The 22223-nt window shown below is 27.1% G+C and overlaps 2 protein-coding genes across 12 annotated transcripts in view; both read right to left on the reverse strand.

Moving 5' to 3' along the window:
- Positions 1-22223, reverse strand: part of LOC107453525 (potassium voltage-gated channel subfamily KQT member 1) — a 443886-nt gene that overhangs the window by 186375 nt on the left and 235288 nt on the right. The window lies entirely within an intron of this gene.
- On the reverse strand, positions 16447-18059 carry LOC147806179 (THAP domain-containing protein 2-like). Its single transcript, XM_087168955.1, has 2 exons — positions 17765-18059; positions 16447-16672 (listed from the first exon to the last, which is right to left on the reverse strand). Exons 1-2 carry the CDS (start codon positions 17833-17835, stop codon positions 16477-16479), a joined length of 267 nt encoding a protein of 88 aa, XP_087025081.1. The 5' UTR covers positions 17836-18059; the 3' UTR covers positions 16447-16476.

Consider the following 22223-nt stretch of genomic DNA (forward strand, 5'->3'; position numbering starts at 1 on the left):
TGATCTAGTTGTGCTTGTATAATTTTGATCTAGTTGCGCTTTCTACGTCATTTTGTTAACATCGTTTGGTTTGTTATTTAACATAGTTTGGTTTGTTATTTAACATAGTTTGGTTTGTTATTTCTAAGTTAACTTTCAAAAAATTGGCTGGCATCAGCATTTTTATTCTTTAAGTTGTTTATTTTTTCTTTTGGAATTCGTTCCTTTTTAGCGAAATGTTTTTCAACCTAATCGAATTCTTTGCCGACTGTTCTCTGTATATATAAAGAAAATAAAGTAAATATTTTTAAAGTGTTGTGAAAAGAATTTTTAGTTGTACAAAGTACTACAATATCGCTACAAAAATTATCGTCTTCGCTTAAGAAAAAAAATAGAGCGTGGAAAGAAGAAAAACTTATTATAACAATTATGAACAGCGACAAATATATCAAAGCGAAGCGTTCTATTTACGTATCGAATATGTTGCCACATTTTTAATACAAAAGTTAAACTTTTCTCCACTTTAATAAATGTAAACTAATGCGAACTTTACAATTAAATTATTAATTCCTTCGTATATTATTGGTTTAAGTTGTCGAAAATTAATATTTCAATTGTAAGGTTCGCATTAGCATACATTTATAAGAGTGGGGAAAAGTATATGCATTTTTTAATAGTTTTTTGAATATGGCTCTTTGAAGACGAAAAAGCAGACGAAAAGCATAGACTTACAAAATGACTGATAACTAAATAACTAATCCAAATTTTTGAAAAAGAAAAAAAATACTTCTTCATTATGTCAAAACACAATTATGTGCCGAGTTTCGTGCCTGGGCGAGGCTTCTGGGGCGATATATTGTGATTACAGACACACACACACACACACAGCCGCTTTTATTATTATGTATAGATATCAATTGTCTGTGGACAGAAAGCTGAGTACTTGAAATATCCCACACACTAAAAAATGGATACTCAATTTTCAAACAACTTTCTTTGTTTTTCCTGATATATGATCCACGTGAATATTATATCAAAGTGATGAATTAAATATTATAACTTCTTCGAGGAAATAAATTTCTTCAATAAAAAATATTTTTAAGAAAATCGTAAAAAATCGTTTTCTTTCTTTTAAATAACTCGAAACTTCATTCTTTTTCGACGAAACCATTTCCAGTTATATACTCCAAGCATAAATTTCGACAACGTAACGAAATATTTATCATATTAAGTTAAGAATTCAAAATATTAAGGCAATTGAAAATAATAATAATACATCCAATGGAAAAACGCGCTAAGCAACAGTGAGTCCAAAAGGAATTAAGCAAATGAGACAATGAAAAAATGAAAAAAATTGGAAAATATGAAATATTTATCGTCACTTCTTCAAGGACACGATCTTCGTTGAAGTTAAAGTTATATTTCGCCATTCTATTTTTTTCCAAAAAAAAAAAAAAAAAAAACATGTAGTGCCTAATATATCAAATTTTTTTTCTAATCTCTTTATCACGGGCACCATATAGCTGAGTCAATGTTACCTTAATAACACAAGAAAGACAAATAGGGCAGGAAGAAAAATTACATCCATTCTTGAAGCGGGGTTCGATCCCGGGATCTTCCTGATATGATACCAACTACTGAACCTCCATACAGTCCGATCACTTTATTTTCGATCGTCTAGTCATTATCCTAGTTTCGTCATTCCAGTTAAATACATTCCACAAGTCACTACGATGAGGTTTTGAGTTGAGGAAATATTTTCGTCATATATTTGAAAGTGATTCGTCACAAATCACGTGATTTCGTGGCGAAATAATTTTTAAAATTAATAAAATGTATCGAAAAGATTACAGAATTGTAAAAAGTGAGAGTTATTTCTGAGAGTGCATGCAATAGAAGGAAGTTTAGTTTTTTCTAGTTCACTAAGTAAATCCTTAGTAGCACACAAATGCCGCAAAAGAATGTAACAATATGCCAAAAAAATATATAATCTATTTCCTAAACACCACACTGTTACCATAAAAGATAAAGTTAAAATTTTCACGATAATTATTTTAAACATCATTAAATTAAAAAAATATCGTGAAATCCCTGCTGAAGTAAAAAAGAACTTCTATTAAAGTAATTTGTATTTATATTTTTTTAGAACAAAATATTTTTAATTAATACAGTAACACTTACAACAACTTTTGTACTCATTAACTATGTCCTAGCTAGCAAAATTTAGGCATAGTAATGATTTTAATTAAATTTTGAAGAAGTAAAGAATTTTGTTGTAAAAAATATAATTAAAAAGGAACTTTTTATCAAAAAATAAACATTTAATCCAAAAATAAACATGCTTCGAAAATAAACATTTAATTTAAGTACGAAATTTTAATCATTAATTAATTTTTATTACATAATTTGCTAGAAATTTATATAAACAATTCCCTATTCCATATGGAATTTTCGAATCGAATACATACTTTAAATTGATTTTTAAACTGAAAGAAATATATAAATAATTTATGAACATAATAATTTATGAAAATCATTTTTAAAAAAAAATTACAGTAAAACCCATTTTCGAGTGCTACCAAACTATTGAGATTCATAAGCTTCTATTAAAATTATTCATATTTAACTAATAGTTACCAGAATAAAATCAAACTGTACTTAAATTAAAGTCAAAATTAAATGCAGGATTAAAGAATCCAGTGCACATCGACAACCATCATGAACACATAATGAGAAAACTATTTTAACTAAATGCTCCCTCAGTGGCCTTTTACATTTTAATAACTGGCTGCTCGAGGGAAATTCCTAAGCCGATTATGACGTTCTAATTTTTGACGGGTGGTATCTCATAATAAAGACTTAGAAGATCGATACAGATCGATAGATCTTCGGACAAATAACTGACCACAGCAAAGGTATTTCACATTCTATTTTCCAGATTTCTTCTGAGAAATGGATATGCAATGAGATTTAAATATTGCATAAGTAAAAATTGCAAGCAATACATTGTGAAAAAGTTCATGTAGTTTTGGCTTCTTTTTTTTTCAAAATAAGATATAAAAAAAATTTCGTATTTGTTCAGAAATTAGTTATTGATTTCGTCTTTATGCTGAAAGTGTGAGGAAAAATAATTCTGCTAAAATTACCGTCGTATATTGTTACTGCATTTCAGGTAAAAAAAATTATATCAACATAAAAATAAATTTATAAAAATAAAATACACGGTTTTTAATCCATTCATTTGGAAATATTCCGTTCATATAATAACAGTGTAACGGAACTTCAAGTTTTCAAAATTATACTTCTTATTACTCAATATTTAGTAAAAAATACAAAATTGAAAAGTAAACTTAACAGAATAAATGATTTTTATGTCATGCTCCAAGATATCAAGATAAAATTATTAAATTTTGCCCCATTTATCGTATTTCATTGCATTTTATAAAACCATATTTTATTAATTTTACAAAAATCCTTAACTACCGAGCTTTTTTATTCCCATAGAGCCAGAAACGAGTTTAAATTTTACCATATTCAGGCAGTTCAGACAATATTTTTTCTCATTACATTACACATGTGTTGGAATGAAATATAATCATATATTACAAACATTCAATGCATACAGTTGATAAAGCAGCTGTGTTTTAGCTATTTGTCATGTCTGTTAACATAGTTACATAATTTTTTTTATTTGTTTTACCCAACTAGATAATTTGCTAGGTTTTTGCTACATATTATATTAATTAATTGCATTTTATCAATTAATTACAAATTTTATTAATCAATTAAGCTTATATAATTCATTTTAATATATTTTATTTTTCCGAATTATTTAACGTCCTGAAATTATTTGTGTTCATTAAAATATCATGCTTGTTATTTAGTCTATTACTGGACATGAGAATGAGATAATTTACAAAGGTTTCAATTTAAAAGTAAAACTTTCATGCTGTTGATAACATCAAAACAATATTTAAAGTATTTCTAGATAGGATAAGTTAAAATAATAGGAATTAACAAAGCATAAATGACAATTTTCATTGTATTTTGACATAAAGTAAATCAACTAAAAACAGTAAAAAAGAGGGGGAAGGAATTTTATGGAAAACATTTGATTTGTACGAAAAGGATTAATGTGCTTAATCGTTCCAAAATTACGTTTTCATGTAACAAAATAAATTTTTTGTTTGATTTACTGACATTAGAAAAAATTATATTCGTGGTTAAGATTTTCCAAATATTTACAACCAAAACTGGTGCTTTAGACTCTAAGTTATTGAAATTTTAAACAAATATAAAATAAAAATATCGTTTTAATGTTTTTACTTCATTTTGTAACAATTTCTTTGGTTTATATAATATATTTTTTAAACCCACGAGAACAATCTAGGTAATATTCCGTTTCAAGCATTTATTAAAATAAATCAAATTTATCTGTATTTCAGACCTTTACCAGATCAATATTTAACACGAGTCATATAAATAAACTGTAAAAAATTCCGAATCAAATTTGGGTAAAAAGATCCAGCACTCACGTTGCTTGCAATTTTTTTAAAAGTAAATCCCATTTTTACATGAACATGTTACAGAACTAAAAATATGATATGACGTAATTTTTACAGCAATAATAATTACCATTAAATCGCTGAATCACTCTAATTAAATAAATATTACTATAAAAATTATGGTATAACATGTTACCTTGAAAATGAATTTTGGTAAAATGGGTTTTACAGATGATTAAAGTGCCGGTACTTTGGCTCGGAATTTTTCACAGTGTAGACCAAAAAACCGTTACTTTCTGTGTCTCAAATATTTTTCATTTTGAATGTAATATAAAGTTTTATTCATTTTATAAAGTATGCATCGTAAGTTAAGTGTATTTATTAAAGTGCCACAAATTTTTCAGAACCTTTTAGGGAACTTTAAGAATTCGAACTCATGAAAATTTGAGGTTTTTTTTAATATACATTGTTATATTTTATGTCTATATTAAAAAATTATGCGAGCACTTTTCTCCAAAATGGACATTTAATAAAACTATACCATTTTAAAATTTCACTTAATTAAAAACAGCTCAGTTAGATAATTAATTTCATTAGTATTTGCGTCAGTTTTTTTAAATCCAGTTAATAAACTTATTTAAGAATAAATAAGCAAGAGTTATAACATTTAATTATGAGAAACAATTTCATTTATAAGGATTACTTATTTAGATGGTGTACACATTGGTATGTCACAAATTAGTACTTAAGATAGGAAAAACGGTATTAATATGCAACGAATTCTTATTTTTGATAATTTCACAAAACATCAAAACCTATTTGATTGTTGGAAGAACCTAGAAACTCAAAAATGATTATTAGAAAAACGTTTGACTTTTGAGTCGGTAATTAAACAAGTTTTGATGTTTTGAGAATTTGCCTACCTCAATAGCAACCTGTCAGTTTTCGTTGGCATTTTCACTTTTTTCTTACTAATATGCACTCTCGTATTTTTTAGTTTTTAATATTTCTTACTTATTCTTTTATTTTAAATTTTTATAACGATTCTAAAAATTTTGTCATTCATTCGCTTTCGTCATTGAACACACTGTTTTTTTCAGTTACTAAGAAAAGAAATTAAAATATATATGTAGATTTCTTTCTTTCTTATGGAAAGAAATATTTTAGTTATTAAACCATAAGGTTTTACAAATGTAACAAATTTTTCAAGTGTTTTTCTTCTTTTTCTTTTTAAACTAACGAATTTTAAATTTTCTAAAATTTTAATTTTTCAAAAAAATGAATTATAAATTTTTGCTAAAATTATTTTTTATAAATTATTTAATTTTAATAATTATTTGAAAAGAAAGGATTTAAATTTTAGGTTTTTACAAAATATAACACAATTTCAGTTATAATTGATATAACTTTGTATTGCATTTGAAAAAAATATTTAAGGCAACATTTTTTTTGCAGATTTTGCATAAATATTCACCTGTATAGATTAGTAATTGTAACTGATTATTAGTAATTAGTAATTAGTAATTGATTCACTTGAATACATATATATTTTATATTATGAAATTCAAGTTAATTGTAAAATTAATATTAAACGCAAAAGCAAAACACTGCAACCGAATTCTTCCACAAATAATCAAAAAAAAAAATTTTTCAAGAAATATTTCAAAAAAAGAAAACCATAATTCTATTTTTAATGTCCAGAGGTAATAAAGCTTACCCTACAAATAAAATTTTATTTTATCTAAATAAAAGAAACCAAACTTCTGTATATTTTGATGTCAGATTATATTATGCATCAAAACATTTCGCTGAAATTAGTATCCATTTCAAATTTGTATAATTAAATTAATTACACTTTCGAAATCTGAATAAAAGTGACTAATTAAATTATAAGTAGAATTAAGTTTTTGGTATGAATTTATCATCTTCTAAATTATTGGAACAATACCAACTCAGAAATATGAGAAATTACTATGCATAATACATGTCTTGCTTGAAAGGTTGAAAGCACATCTCTCTTCTAACAGACGATAATTTATGACAGCGTCAATTCCGCTCAACTCCAACTTGAAAAGGCGCCATTAAAACGAACTCATCCTTAATTATAAAGCGGAGAAATTTAATGAATAATTACCTTTCTATTGATGAGCATTCAGATGGTTTCTAGTAGATACTAAAATTTTTCCCTAACACAAAAGATGAGGTTAAGTGGCTCTACAATTTTCGAACTTCCCGATTTTATGAAAAGTAACCGCGTCATTTAAGGTAATATGATGATGAAAGTTTGAGTTTGAACTTTAAAATTTCCCGTTGATAATTTTATTTGGACTGAATATGTTACGTAAAGTTTTAGTTAAAACGTGTGCCTATGTCTTGTTTCAATATTTTTGCAAAAGAATGTCATTTGGATTTTGCGTTGCAAGATATCTTTTTAAATCGCTTAGGGAGAATTATCATAGAATTTCAAAGATTTTTTTTAAAAAATTCAAACGCTTTTCTTTCTTTATACAAATGGAGTGAAAGAATGTTTGTCTCCACGGATGTATGATTGAACTTTAATTACAGAGCTGCCAACTACTACTTTTTGGGAAATAATTAATAGACTGGAGACTACCATGCATGAAAGTTGTTGGTATTTAGAGTACGGGTAATTTCTATGGCCAGTGAACTTTTAAAATCAACTGTGTCAGTCATTAATTAACTTTCTAAATATTTAAGCATCAAGAAAAATGTCAAAGGATTTTTTTTATCTTTAAGGAATTCAGAAAGTTTTAACTCAATTTTACAGTGCTTTTCGGTTTCAGTATGAAGGAAAAGATTAACTATTATTGGGTCAACTTCTTATCGAACCACATCCATTATTTTGAAATTATTTACAGAAGGAGCTACCTATTGACTGCATAGTATACTTTAAGAAATTTGTCGCCATCATGATCATGAGTAAATTCGCGTAAAAAGAAATTAACTTTACACGAAGGTACTACTTTGTTTACTTTTCTTTTAATCTTTCAATATAAACAAATTCTGACTATCAAACGAAATTTAACAGTATTTTAGTTGAGAATATTTTAAACTTTCTTAAACTATTGTTTATTAACTAATTTAACAATTGTTATGTATTTTTTATAACTAAACTCGTTATCCCACTTAAAAACCGGCTGCTAGTTGCATTCAATAAGCCAGTCTGAGTAGTTATGACTATACTATTAGCCATAACATAAAAATCTTATAAAATCATATAAATATGATTTTCATGAATTATATGAAAAATCATTTGAGTCATAAAACTCATATTTATATTTTGCAGTTTTTTCGAGTTGGGCAAAGAAATGCCATTGTATCTGGTTAATTGAAAATTATATATTATGTATTTTTTATAACCAGACTTACGATCATATTTAAAAACCAACAGCTACTAGCTTTCAGTGAGCCTATCTGAGTTGCCATGACTAGGCTATTAGCCAAAAAATAAAAATCATATAAAGTTTAATAAAACCATAATCATAGAACCAAAAAAGTCATATAAATATGATTTTTAGGATTTATGTTCATAAAAATAATATTGATATTTTGCAATTTTTTTCGAATTGTACAATGCAATACCGTTGTATCTGATTTATTGAAAACATGTCAGGGATAATTAAATCGATTATGATATAATAATGCATGATAGGTTATAAAATAATTATCTAATTTATTTCATCTAATTGGATACTGCACATGATAATACATTTGTATTTTATGTGTCTGTATTGGTTTCAAACCTGTGTTTTATACATACAAATCATGGTTATAATCGATTTAAACATTTTACAGATTTATATTGAGGTAATATTATTACAAAAATGTAAAATGGCCAACAATGCATTCACATATAAATTCAACGAGGACCCGTTTGCATAGGTTATCCTCTTCTATATTTTTAGAATTATATTAAAACAATTCTTTTATTGTACACTGTTGAAAATTTCTCAGTAAAAATGGTTTAATAGTAATTTATCTAGATGTTATTTACTTATTTCAAACAAAACAGTCAAATAACCATTAAAAATAGGATATTCAAGCTGTTAAATGTGAAACAAAGCGATTGTTGCAGTTTTTACCTACGGTTTAACATGGTTTACCTACGGTTCTGTAGATGAGAAAGCTAACAGACTGTAGCTGAGAGTATACTGTATCTCTCAATACATAACAGGACAGAACAGTGGTTCGAATCCCAGCTTTGATACCACAATATTTCTTTCATTTCTTTAATACATGAAGAATTTCTAGTGTTCTGCGTTCTTCAATCAATGACTCTGGACAGTTGGAACACAAAACTATTATTCACGCATAAATGGCGCAAAACTCACAGAGCTCCAATGTTCGTTTAAATTTCATTTTTACGGTATGGAAACTATAGTAGTTGTAAATTGTTACGAAACCATTTAGTTTTGCATTCACTTTTTTTTCTTATTGTACCAATTTTAAAAAGTTTCAAAACCGTAAAGGTAAAAATAAATGTCCATAACCTTAAACTTTATGGTTAATCAGATGGACAGTCTACTGCCAGACATTTTACCGTAATTTTATAATGAAAATTTTAACAATGTAAATAAAAATAGAGTTTTTTTTTCTTCCAATTCCTAAAATTCAATTTATTTAAATTTAATTAAAAATGGATTTTCAAATAAATTTAATTTGACAATTTAAACTTAATTCCAGAATTTAATTAAAAATGGGTTTTCATAATAACCATAAGCCTTAGGTTCATCTAAGGTTAAATTATAAGCTTGAAGTTATTCCATTATGTCAGGCACCCCACCTTCAATCAGAACAGAATCTGATAAATAATTTCTCGATAGAAATTCCGAGAACATGTTGAAACGAAAATTCTACACCAGAGAGCAACGAGTTATTACGAAAAAGAATCATAAGATGAATTACAATCGATAAAATTGTTACACCTTAATCAAGCAAAGAGTTCCTGCTCTAGAATTACACTTCTTTTTTTCTTTAGCAAAGAGAGTAATTTACTTTTCTGCGACAAGCCATAATGGTATTCGGGAAAAATTAGTCATTTTTCTAGCTTTCTGAAAAATGAATTCTGTCACCTGGACTGTTCCTTTTTATAATTGGCCTGATAAGAGGGTCATTTTGAAACTTCAATTTAAGATTTCAAACGTCTAGTTAAATACATTTACCATAATTATCTTGATTTATAAATATTAATGTCATTTAAGGAAGTAAAGAAAAAAATCAGTAGAATGTTCTAAAAATGGAAAATGTTAGTTTTGTTCAGTTGTTTATGTCGAACCAGAGCTAGACTAAAATTCAATTGATTCAGGCTCTGGTATTCATCCTTATTGGTCATCCGAAAGCAATACAGGCGAGTCCATACAATACACCTTTGCAATTTTGATCAGAGAGCAGATTGTTGTAGCAATCAACCAGCCTCCCAACTGTATAATGCTTCACTTTCCCATAAATGAAAATGATATGGGTATTGCATTAGAATGGATTTTGGACCACAAAAGGATGATAGGAAGAAGTTCAAACAGATCAGATTCATAGTCTTTTACATGAGAAAACTGTGCGAAACCTTTTGAATATCATTCAAAAGGTTGGCATGTTCATGCAACAAACATGTTCAGATGCGCTAAAGGGTAATCAGCTGCACTTTCAATCAGGCAACTAAATCTGGCTATGAAACTATGTTGGATACGAAATCTGAATATGAAATATTTAATAAAACTTCTAATTTTTTAAAATTATTTATTCTTTCAGTGATATTCAAGAAGAGTTCATCTAAAATATCGTTAATGTTTATCATTTCGCTTGTTTAAAATAATTCACGACTGTCATGCCCAAAATTTAAAATGTCCTTTCTTTCAGTTTTTACATAACTTCAAGTAAATCAACTTAAGTCACACTGTAAAAAATTCTAAATCAATTTACGGTATAAAGGTATAAAGTACCAGCACTTTAGTGCATCATCCGGAAAATTCATTTTCTCCATAAAATATTATATCTTTTACATAATTTTTACAATAATATTTATGTAATTAGAGTGATTCAGTGGTTTTACACTATTACTGAAAAAAATATACGGCATATCAGACATTTTGTTCTGTAACAAATTCCGGTAAAAATTGATTTCCGGTAATTTTTACCGAAATTTGATCAGAAATTTTTTTTTTTTTTTTGAAAATTAAAAAATTATTTCTCTTAATTCAAACTTTAGGTTAAGTATTAATTATGCTTTTATTAGATTATAAAATATTTCAATATTAAACGTTTTTGGAGCTGCGTGATATATTGAAATTGTATAGCATTAACAATGCATTGTATTTGTTTTTCAATGTATCACTGATAGAAATATGTTATGCTTCATTTTTATAAAAACTGTAACTTGAATTCAGTGATATGTTTGGTTAACGAAATGGAATCAACACCTCCTAGAAGATGGAAGGCCTCTGCTCGGATCAATTTAGTTGTCCAACGTATTGGACATAAACAGTGCAGTGGGAATTTAAGCTAAATATGTTACTACGTTCGGGTTACTAAACTGTGCAGTGAAGAAAAAATACGAAAGATGTTACTACGTTTGGACAGCTAAAGGACGGGATTTCTCATTTATGGTAACCCGTGCAGAGGCCTTCTCTTTTCTAGGAGGCAATGGTGGACTGCAATTCAATTCCACCCTTGGCGAAGAAAACTTTGCTAACTTATTAATTATTTTTTAATAAGCCGTATAATTTACTTAAGTGAAAATTCTCGATAAGGATATTCACGTTGACGTATTTAAAAAAAATCTTAGTACAGTGACCAAAACTAATCGGTAAGTTTTTTTTTCTGTATTTCCTTCATTTGTTCAATTTATAAAATTACTTTTCCTTTATTTATTGCTCTCTTCGGAGATCCTGTAATAAATCACTCTCGGGGATGCTCCGTAATAAATAAGCAAATTAGGCAATTTAAAAATAAGAGATACGGATTACATGTTAAAAGCATTTTTTAATATAATATTTCCACTATTGAAGTATTGCACTAAATTTTAAAATGTATTTTAATTGTTTTTCACTGCAATGCTACTGAGCTCTATTATATTTATTTTACAGTTCAAATAAAAACAGAACTCAGAAAATTCCGGTCACAGCGTTCATAATAAAAGTATAACACATTTCCAGCTTACATAACAAAGCAACAGAGCAGAAGAATGGAAAAAAATATGTTCACAGCGTAAATAATAGATCAGATCTTGATGAAAGAATTTCAAAAATAGACCCGTCATTAGAAATATCTTTTTTCTACACGCTTGTGAGAGTTTAACTGCGACTGCAGCTGTCATTTTAGGCTATAGATCAATGACGAAATTTTCGAACATCAGATGTACCTCTTTTGTAATTGCTTCTGTAACAATGGATGGTATGGCGGTTTAGTTTATATGTGTGACCCATTTATGCTTGATGAAAGTAAAATGAGATTTTAGGTGGTATAAAATTACTGTCAGGTGCTTAACTGATAATAGGAAACTTCAAACTTAAAAAAAAGTATTTGTCTAGAGATAGTTATTTTTATCATTGTTTGGTTACTAATGATTTATGAAGAGCAAAACACGAATACCGTGTTTCATGCTTATCAAAATTAACGGTGATATAACTATAATAAAAGAAGTAAGTAAAATAGTTAAAGACTAATTTAATATTATATCATACATTTCAAAAAAAGTTTTGAAAACGTTAAAAAATAAAATTTAAGAGAAAATTCAAGGCAGGCAAAATTTTATGGGTATGAAACACCAAGGAAACTCAATCAAAAAGTACAATATATATTATGGCAAAGTATGGCGGACACAGATAATATTGTAATATAATATATTAAAGAGACATATTATAAAGGAACAAAATTTAGCAGGGCCTGATTTTGTAAATCTAATCTAAAATAACCTATATAACCCCTCTCAATATTATTTTTTTTACATTATTGTGTTTATGCTTGCGCTTTTTGTCTGTTATCGTTTTTATTCTTCGGTTGTATCAAATTCCTTCCTCATGCTTTCGTTCACTTATAATTTTTATATCGCTAAAACTAAACCTATATTGCTGACAAAAATCTTAATACCTTACGAGTTTCACTGGTCTTGTAATTATTCTGTAGCATAAAAACCTTTTTACTTATTTGAGTAGGTCAATTCATGATTTTCTTCAAGATTTCAAAATAGGTTACCTGACATAAATCCGATCAAATCATGAAAGCAAGAATGATCCAAATAGCATCTAAACAAAAGGAAAATATACACAAAATAAAGAAAAAAATTGGAAAAGGAAAGCACTGAAAAACATGGCAGCGTGATCAGGGGGACATTAACATGCAGTCAGTGTGGTAGCAGTTTCTGCGGTCCGTGTTTAAATATTATAAGCAATAATACTCTCATCTGCCCCAAGAGAGAGTGATAAGCAAGAAACCAGGAGAAAGTCAGATTACACTATGAGCCCAAAAATCAAAGTAAAAGTGCCTAAGTAATTTGAAGTTTTCTACTGAAAAAAGCAATAATAAAAAATTGACTTGCCATTGAAGATATGCCTTTGGCTAAGATTTTAAAATTTTTGCTAATTTTAAATCCTTAGCACAATTCCTGCATATATATATATATATATATATATATATATATATATATATATATATATATATATATAAACTAAACTAAACTAACTCAGTGGCGCGACAGCCCATTAAGAGGGCCAAGGCCGACATATATATATATATATATATATATATATATATATATATATATATATATATATATATATATATATATATATATACATATATATATATATATATATATATATATATATATATATATATATATATATATATATATATATATATATATATATATATATATATATATATATATATATATATATATATATATATATATATATATATATATATATATATATATATTTCCGGTTTTTTAATTAACATTTAATTTTTTTTATTTTAAGAAACTGTTGTTTGTTTTTTTTTTTTTACTTATTATTTCCCACCCCCCTTTTTTCCATATGTCCATAATTTTTCTTTGTTTTATTCTTCATTTTGAACTTATATATATATATATATATATATATATATATATATATATATATATATATATATATATATGAAGTAAGTGAAAGAATAATCAGAGAATAATCTTCAAGGCTTATGTTATGACAGAATAAATTGACCGAATAAAGAAATCAATATTAATGCCGTATATGAAAAGTTAATCGTCTTCAAAGAAATATTTTTTCTCATTACTTTTCGCGTCACTGTAGCCGAATGGTACTTTTTGTCTTGAAACTGACAAGATATTCAACCGAATAAGAATTTTTTTCTTTGCCCATAACAGTTAATTTTTTATGTAATTTTCCCCCCGTTTTTTTCCATATCTTTTTTATTCAAGATTAAAAAAAATGCATATCATAACTGTCACGACATCGAGAAATTATTCAGAATATGAATTCTTTCCTATCAAACTCATACAATATTGATAAAAGAAGATGAATTGCAAAGGAAAAGTTTTCAATAATGTAGTTATACATTTTCAGGGAATTCTTTTAAGTTATCGAATAAGTTTAATTAATGCATTTTATTAGATATACCTGTGTTAACATTACTATATTGTGTTAAATATACAGGCACGGAGTATGGTCAAATAAAATAAGTTTTTTTTCCGTGATAAGACTGTTTCTCTACAGCTCGGGTTTCATACGTAATAACGTTTTTTAAGTGAAGAATATTTAAGTCTTATATTTGCTGTCAGTTTGTATCAGAAGTTGAGAAATTTTGTTCACATTTGTCTGGAGCTAATTATGATAATGGAAGTGACACCAATTTGGAATATAAAGAATCGACACAGTTTTGTAAAAATTAAACATGATCGTGATCCATTTATTTAAAAATGTTTTTAAGATGAAAACTTGCACCAAGTTTGGTAAAAATAAGCTTTAATTGATCATTAATTTTTTTTTTTTTTATTGCAAAAGGTAGAAATTTTTAAAAATTTCCTGAGATTCTTTTTAAATTCTTTCCAGCAAAATAAAACATTCCCTTTGGTTTTGCATTAAACTACACATTCGAATTTATACGCATCTGAAATGGGATATTTTTTGGCAGGTTTCTATGGCTAAAATGTTTTTGATTATAATAGCAATTTTTCGAAAGAAATTTTTTTTTAAATATTCAGCCAATTATTCCTACTAAAGTTCGGAAAATTCCTTTCAACGAAATAAAATATATGTCTTCAATATGAAGCTTTGCTATAAAGGTTAGTCATTCAAATGGTGACATTTTTATAATTTTATTTGCCGGAAAAACTTTGACTACAATTGTGATTTCTCAAAAAAATATATATATATACATATATATCTTTTGAACAATTAAATTTTTTTTTAAAAAAACCGAAAAATTCTTTCAGCAAAATAAAATACATTTTCTAAAACAGACGCTTTGCTTTGAGTTCTAGATGTTTAAATTGTGGCTTTTGACGTAATTTACTTTGGAAGTTTCTGTTTGACTATAATAGCAATTTTTTATTTATTCTATTAGATCATTTAATCTATTTAAAGTTCGTGCACTTCCTTTCAGCAAAATAACACATATATTCAAAATCTAAAGCTTTTAGTTTATAAAATAGTACTTCGTAAACTTGATTACAGAATACCATGGTTCAACTTGCGCGCTCTGAAAAAATGAATACTCGAATATTGCATAACCTCCTTCGTTTTTGACGAAACCATTTCCTGGCATAGAGTTAAGAGTATAAGTAGAGATGGCATTTCCCACCCTCCTATGAGTAGAAACTGAAGTAACTGTCCGCCATCTTGGATTATGCAAAGCATTCATTGTAACCTATGGTTGCATGGCTAGTAAATGGAAGTTTTTAAGTGTCAAACAAAACTTAATTTTTTTATTGCTTTTAGTTACACGAAAAAAAAGCGCCTCATTTATTACAATTTAATATTTATAAAAATAACATAACTAAAGATTAAATTTAATCATTTTTAGGCCAAATAATCTTAAATTTCATGTATGTAGATTTATTTTTTGACACATAAATGAAAAAAAAATAGTTTAAATTAAAACGCTTTTTATTTTAAACTATTATTTTTTTATTCAATGCTTAAAAAAGAAAAATTTAAAATTAAAAAAAAAACTTAAGTTTTTGTTAGTTATTTTTTCATGCATTTATTAATTTTAGAAGACAAACTTTCCCTTTCATAAATTATATCCCTCAATTGAAGCAGTCATTTTTTGTTGATTGAATCATCATAGAAAATAATTAAATTTTAATACTTTAATAAAAGTTGTAAAAAAAATAAATTAATATTTATTAAAAAATTTGAATTAAAAACTTTATGTATTATTATGTTTATCTTATATATTTCTTTCATTTAGTAGAATAACACTGACTTTTAAATTCTTTTTTCTCAGTTCATGAAAATGAATTTCTTATTTTATTCTTAAAAAATACACAGACATAAAAGAAAAAGAAATCATTTTATCTATTTTTACATTATATACAATCAATTTCCATAGTTTTTTTTAAGTAAATACTATCAGAGTTTATTAGTCAAGATTAATAATTCTTCACTCACAAATATGAATAATATATGTTGGTTATTCAACAGTAAAATATTGCATTAAATGTATTACAAGTGATAAGAATTTAAAAATATACACTTATTTATACACACATTTTAAAGTACACAAAAAACAAAAATTTAGAAGAACGTAACTTTATTGTTAACTATTTTTTCATTCATTTATTAATTTTAGAAGAAAAACTTTCCCTTCATAAATTATAGTTGTTTAATAAGAGTTGTAAAAAACGTTTCATACATTTGTTAAAAAATTTGAATTAATACTTTAATTTGTCACTATCTTGTAAATGGTTTTTGCAATAATATTGAAAATGATAAATAGTTTAATAATTATTAGAGTAAATTAATATTTAAATTAGTTAACAATAAGAGTTTCTGTTCACTAAATTTTTTTTAATCAATGAATCTGTAAGACCATCAAGCAGATTTATTGTTCTATCAATCATATCTTCTGAGAAATGCTCATTACACAATTTACTACACAAAGAAGGTTTCCAATTAACTCGTCTCACAGCTTTGATCCATAACTGTTTACGTTTTTCATCTTTAGGAAAACTGCAAATAAAATTCCAACTTAAAAGCATGAACATAAAAACTCGTTAATTATATAAGTTTTTTAAAGAACCGACTCAAAAGATTTATAATTAGCAATTAGAAACAACTTTATTAAAATTTTGATAATTACAGTTAATCCAGTCGATAATTTCAAAAAAATAAATGCAGTAGCACAAATAATCTGTTTTCAGTCTATTATACTCAACTAAAACCCACGACTACAATACAGATTACCCACAACTGAAACTTTTAATTTATTTCATTAACCTAAATGCATATCGATTATTAATAAAATGCACGAACTGAAGTAGTTTGCAAAATGAGAATATGGCAGATTTTTGCCAGTTTCTATAGTTCACTGGATTTTCTATTATAAAATTTATGGAAAGGTATCCACCAAGGTTATAAAAGTGAAAAAAAGTAACAATTTGGGTGGATTTTTTAAATTATGTTTGTGTGTTAAAAGCTCTCAAAAAATTTCATGTCATTCATCAGTGCAAGAGTGATCATAAATAAAATAGCGGTTGAATAAAAATCAAATTGTTGACAAACTAGACATTACGATCATATTTTTAAATTCCACTTAATAGCAGTGCAACAGTTTGGAATTACAATTGAAAAAGCAACAGTGCTGATTTTTAATGTTTAGATTACGGAATAATGATCAATAACAGTAAATAACAGAAAAACACACAAAATTATTTGAGAAACTCTTCATGATAGATTAAATTTCATAAAAGCAAAAAATATTGTAGCAAATAAAATAAATACTTTTAACCATTCCCACTAATTCGAATAACACATGATACTATAATTATGCCATAATAATTGTCAATTAAGCAGTATAAAAGTAAACAAAATTACATTATCTTATTTACAATTAGTTTTATAGTTTTGATATTCTATAAGCCACTTAGAAATTCTATTTTGATTCATTTCAATAAAAATTGATAAGAATCAAGGTTAGGTTTGAAATGAATAGCTAATAGTTAAGGAGAAGAAAAAAAATCTTTAGTCTTCTGACATTCTGTAAGAACAGAATTTAAAAATACTAAATTAGAAAATGATGAAGAGAATTGAATTTACACTTACCTATGAAATGAAATTCCAGGCATTTTCTTTGTCCATCCATTCGTACAGCCATATGCAACGCAGTTCGTCATTTTTACAAGCAAAATATAATTAAATTCAATGTTTAAAAGGTAAAATAAAGAAAATCGTTAAAGAGAAATAAAAAAAAACGATAAAAATAACATTGATCAGCAAGTTCAACGTGTAGAAGATAGCAGCATTCAAATGTTTTGCATAAACCAATATGGCCGACCGGTTACAGTGATGGCTTCACTGTTACTTTCTCATGTCAACTCTACCTATACTCTTTACTCTATGTTTCCTGGTATATTCTCCGACCATAAATTTCGACAAAATGACTAAATAACTAGTTACTTCTTCAAGTAAGAGAATTTTGTCAAAATTATTAAAAATTTTTCGTCATTCTATTTTTTTCAAAAAAAAAATACTTTTTCTGCCTAATGTATTAACTTTTCTAATAATGACTCTATCGGTTGCACCATATAGATGTATTAATGCCACTCAAACAACCCAAGAAGAGCAGAGATAAATTACACCCATTTCCGTCATACGCGGGATCCTCCTGGTACGAGTCCAACTCCTTGACCACCACCGCCCGGACGGCTTGATTCGTCCCTTTATTTCCGATCGTTTAGTCTTATTTCTTCATTCTTGTTAACAATCTCCTACAATTCCCTACGATAGAGTTTCAAGTTGAAGAAACATTTTCGTCTTATATTTGAGAGTTCGCGATCAAATTTCAAAATTACGTGGTTTATAACGAAATGATTCTCAAAATATAGCTAAATGCAGCTCAAGAATTAATGAATCATCAAAAGTGAGAGTTTTATTTCTGAGAGTGTAGAAATATGGTTTGATAGAATACCTTATAAGTGTTGCTGTATATTAGCTCCACATTATGATTCAACGACAAACTTATTTTTCTGGTAAGGTAAACAAGTGTGTCATGCAAATTCTTCTAATAAGTCATTGTTTAAAATGTGATGTAAAAGAATCATGATAAACCAAGTTCAATTTTATTTTCATTAACAGAAACTTTTTCTTTTTATCTTGGAGCTTTTAAAAACCCATTTAACTTGTAATTTAAAAATACTTTGAGACAGCAATTATATATTACTGCTGTAATAAATAAGCTGAATCATGTCGCCTTCCAACAGTTGCAAAAATTAATTTGATTACCTTGCAAGTTCTTCTTATAAGTAATTATTTCATACGTGGTTTATGGGGCCATTAAATTAGAATCAAACAAATTTTTCGGATAAAATGTAAAATTAAGTGAGGAGAAATCTTCTGAATTATTATTTTTATCTATCAACCGCAGTGGAATGCACAAAAACTGACATTAGTTTTACGCTCGACAGTAAAAGTCTAATCCCAAAGCAATAAATTCCTTTGTTTCTATGCTTTTAAGGTAAGTATTATTGCCGAATCTGAGATTTTATTTAAATGTTTAATAATCCGCCATATGTTATAAGTGTTATTGAATCTACATTATGTTGTTGTTGTTGTTGTTCATTTACGTCGCACTAGAGCTGCACAATGGGCTATTGGCGACGGTCTGGGAAACATCCCTGAGGATGATCCGAAGACACGCCATCACAATTTTGATCCTCTGCGGAGGGGATGGCACCCCCGCTTCGGTAGCCCGACGACCTGCACGCGAAGTCGAGCACTTTACGGTAGAACAGTTTAACGAGGACCAATACCGCACACCCTCGGTCCCTACGCAAGCTGATCCAAGTGGTCACCCACCCGCACACTGACCGCAGCCAGTGATGCTTGACATCGGTGATCTGCTGGGAACCGTGTCTTAACGATCAGTCCACTGCGGGACGAATCTAAATTATGATAGTCATGCTTGAAGTTGAGAAACAGCAAGAAATAAAACGTTATGAGGTTTATTAAAAACTCAGTTAACAAAGTACAGTTGTTTATAAACAATTCCTGGCACAAAAAATAGAGAAATCACGCAGAATAAGAAAAAGAATAATCACTTCCATGTTCCAGTGTCGTAATGCCCCTTTAATCTAAACAAAAACACCATGGATTTTTCATATTAAATATTTAGGCTATACCTTTAGAACATTTTAAAAATATATCGAAACAATTTCATTGTATAAAGGTTGATAAGTAGTAAACGCATAATCAATGATTTAAGAATAACCACAACCGAAGTTTCAAGCTTGCAATATATTTATAAATTTTTCAAAGTTACCCTCTCCGGTTTTAATCCAAAGTTATAAATATGCCAATAGTTTTTATTACGTGTCTCAACTTTCCTGCTAATATTTTCCCCATTTCTTGAGCAAGGATAAAATTTAGGGAATGCAAATGTTTTCAGCTTTAGAATCCAAAATTATCAAACTTTCTTCCCGGTACTATATAAAAACTATCTAAAACAAAGTATATAAAAGTAATTAACACTAGTAAAAAACACTAGTTCAGTTTATCATAAATTTATTCAAGATTTTTATAATTTATCGAAAAGAAATAATTGTAATTTTCTTTTCATTTTTTTCTCATTGGTATTTTATTTTAATTTTATAAAGAGAACTGAAATGATAAATAAATAAAGGTTATAAATGCAGACTTCAAAAACCATTACTGTAAGGTAAAAGTTCTTGCTCTCGGAACCTCTTTCACCCTTTCGTATAACCCTGGGGCTCCGTGGAACACCATTTGGGAACCGCTGGTTTAGCAGAAACTCTTGTCTACGAAATATATAAAACGAAAAAAATCTATTGATATTGAATAAGGAGGCCATTCATATAATGTAAAAGATCACGAAAATGTACCTTGCATCGATTGTGAGTACTTTTTATTCATGCTGGTTCATAAACTTCATGGAAAGTCCATCTTTCATTTTTAAATACCTTTTGCAACCAAGAAAATATAACTTATTCTAAAATATTTTATGTAAGAAAAATATTCCAAGATTGGTATGAACAGGTGCGAGAAAGTTATATACACTAATTCATGTGCGGATATCAATTCCGATATTGTCTTTATATTCTAAAATGTACTTTACTTAAATCAAGAAATGGTGGTTATATTCGTAGCTACAAGAAATTTTTGTTAAAACTAGAATTTAATTCTTAGGTTTATAAGAGGGAGCGTAGAAATTAACTAAATATGCCTGTAATAAATAAAAACAAACCCTTTAAACCACATTCTTTGATTCCTTTGATAAGACACACCAATCAATTTCTAATGTCCAGTGAACTTTCTTTATTACGGTTTTGAGACCATGATAGTTGTAAATGGTTAAAAAACTTTTTTTTTTGTATTTATGGTTTCTTAACCATATTAGTTGTAAACAGTTTCAAAACTGTAATAAATGTGAAAAAGTTCCTCACCGTAAACTTTACGGTTAATTTGATGAACAGACTGCTGCCGATTATTTAACCTTAATTTCAGAACGAAGATTCTAATACTGTAATCGTGTACCTTTCTCAGTATGTATTTGAGAAGGTTTCCATGATTTATTTTTGAAATCAAATATATTATTTATAATATTTTTTTTTTTACTTTTTACAATTCAAAACATATTCATTAATCTAACTTCAAAATTTTATTTCAAGCAACATTTTTCATCTAAATCATTTAGAGAGCACCTTTTGCAGGAATGGTAAATGTATAAACGCAGAAAACGTCAAAATAAATACAATTTGTCTTATAAAGTATCATTAAATGCTAACGGCGTAATAAATCTTAAATGTAATCCAAATATTGGGAGATTAAGAAGTCACGGTCGTCATAAAAAATATAAATCCTAAAATTTTACTTTTTTTTCCTTTGAAGTTCACTTTCATTGAAATCAATTCTTCTTTAGAATAAATTGGATCGACAAAAAATACAGTTTTTGTTTAATTAAAACGCTAATTATTTGGCACTTGAAGTATTGAAAATGGATAGCAATTAATTAAAATTTTGTTTATTCACTTTAATTCATCTTTTTTACTGATTCATATTCAGATATTTAATCATTTTGTTTTTACTCATACGATTTAATTCAGATATTTTCACTTTAATTCAGATTTTATTTATTGTGATAAAAAAAAGTAATTAGTGTGCTGTAACAATAATTCTCATAAGTTACTGAATATTTGTACCACTAATTTATTTTAAAATACTCAAATACTCATTCTCAACAACTCATATTGTTAATCATTTAGAAAGCGAATTCATATTTTTAATCATTTATAAAGTCTTTTACAAAACTAGAACAAAAATATTATGGAACGTCTGAATACCTAAATTAGTATATAATACTTTAATATATTTTACAACTAATAAGCCATAAATACATATAAAATGATTGTTTTATTTTTAGTGTTTCTATAGCTCTCTTCTGAATTAAATGTTTGTACTGATATTTTTCTATTGACATTTTTCTATTGATATTTTGTAGAATATCCTTTTTGCTTTTGAAATGCTGTAACCAATTCAGATTCTGATA

This window comes from Parasteatoda tepidariorum, chromosome 8 (genome assembly GCF_982258835.1).
Source record: "Parasteatoda tepidariorum strain Cologne lab strain chromosome 8, Ptep-v5.0, whole genome shotgun sequence".
Lineage (NCBI taxonomy): Eukaryota > Metazoa > Arthropoda > Arachnida > Araneae > Theridiidae > Parasteatoda > Parasteatoda tepidariorum.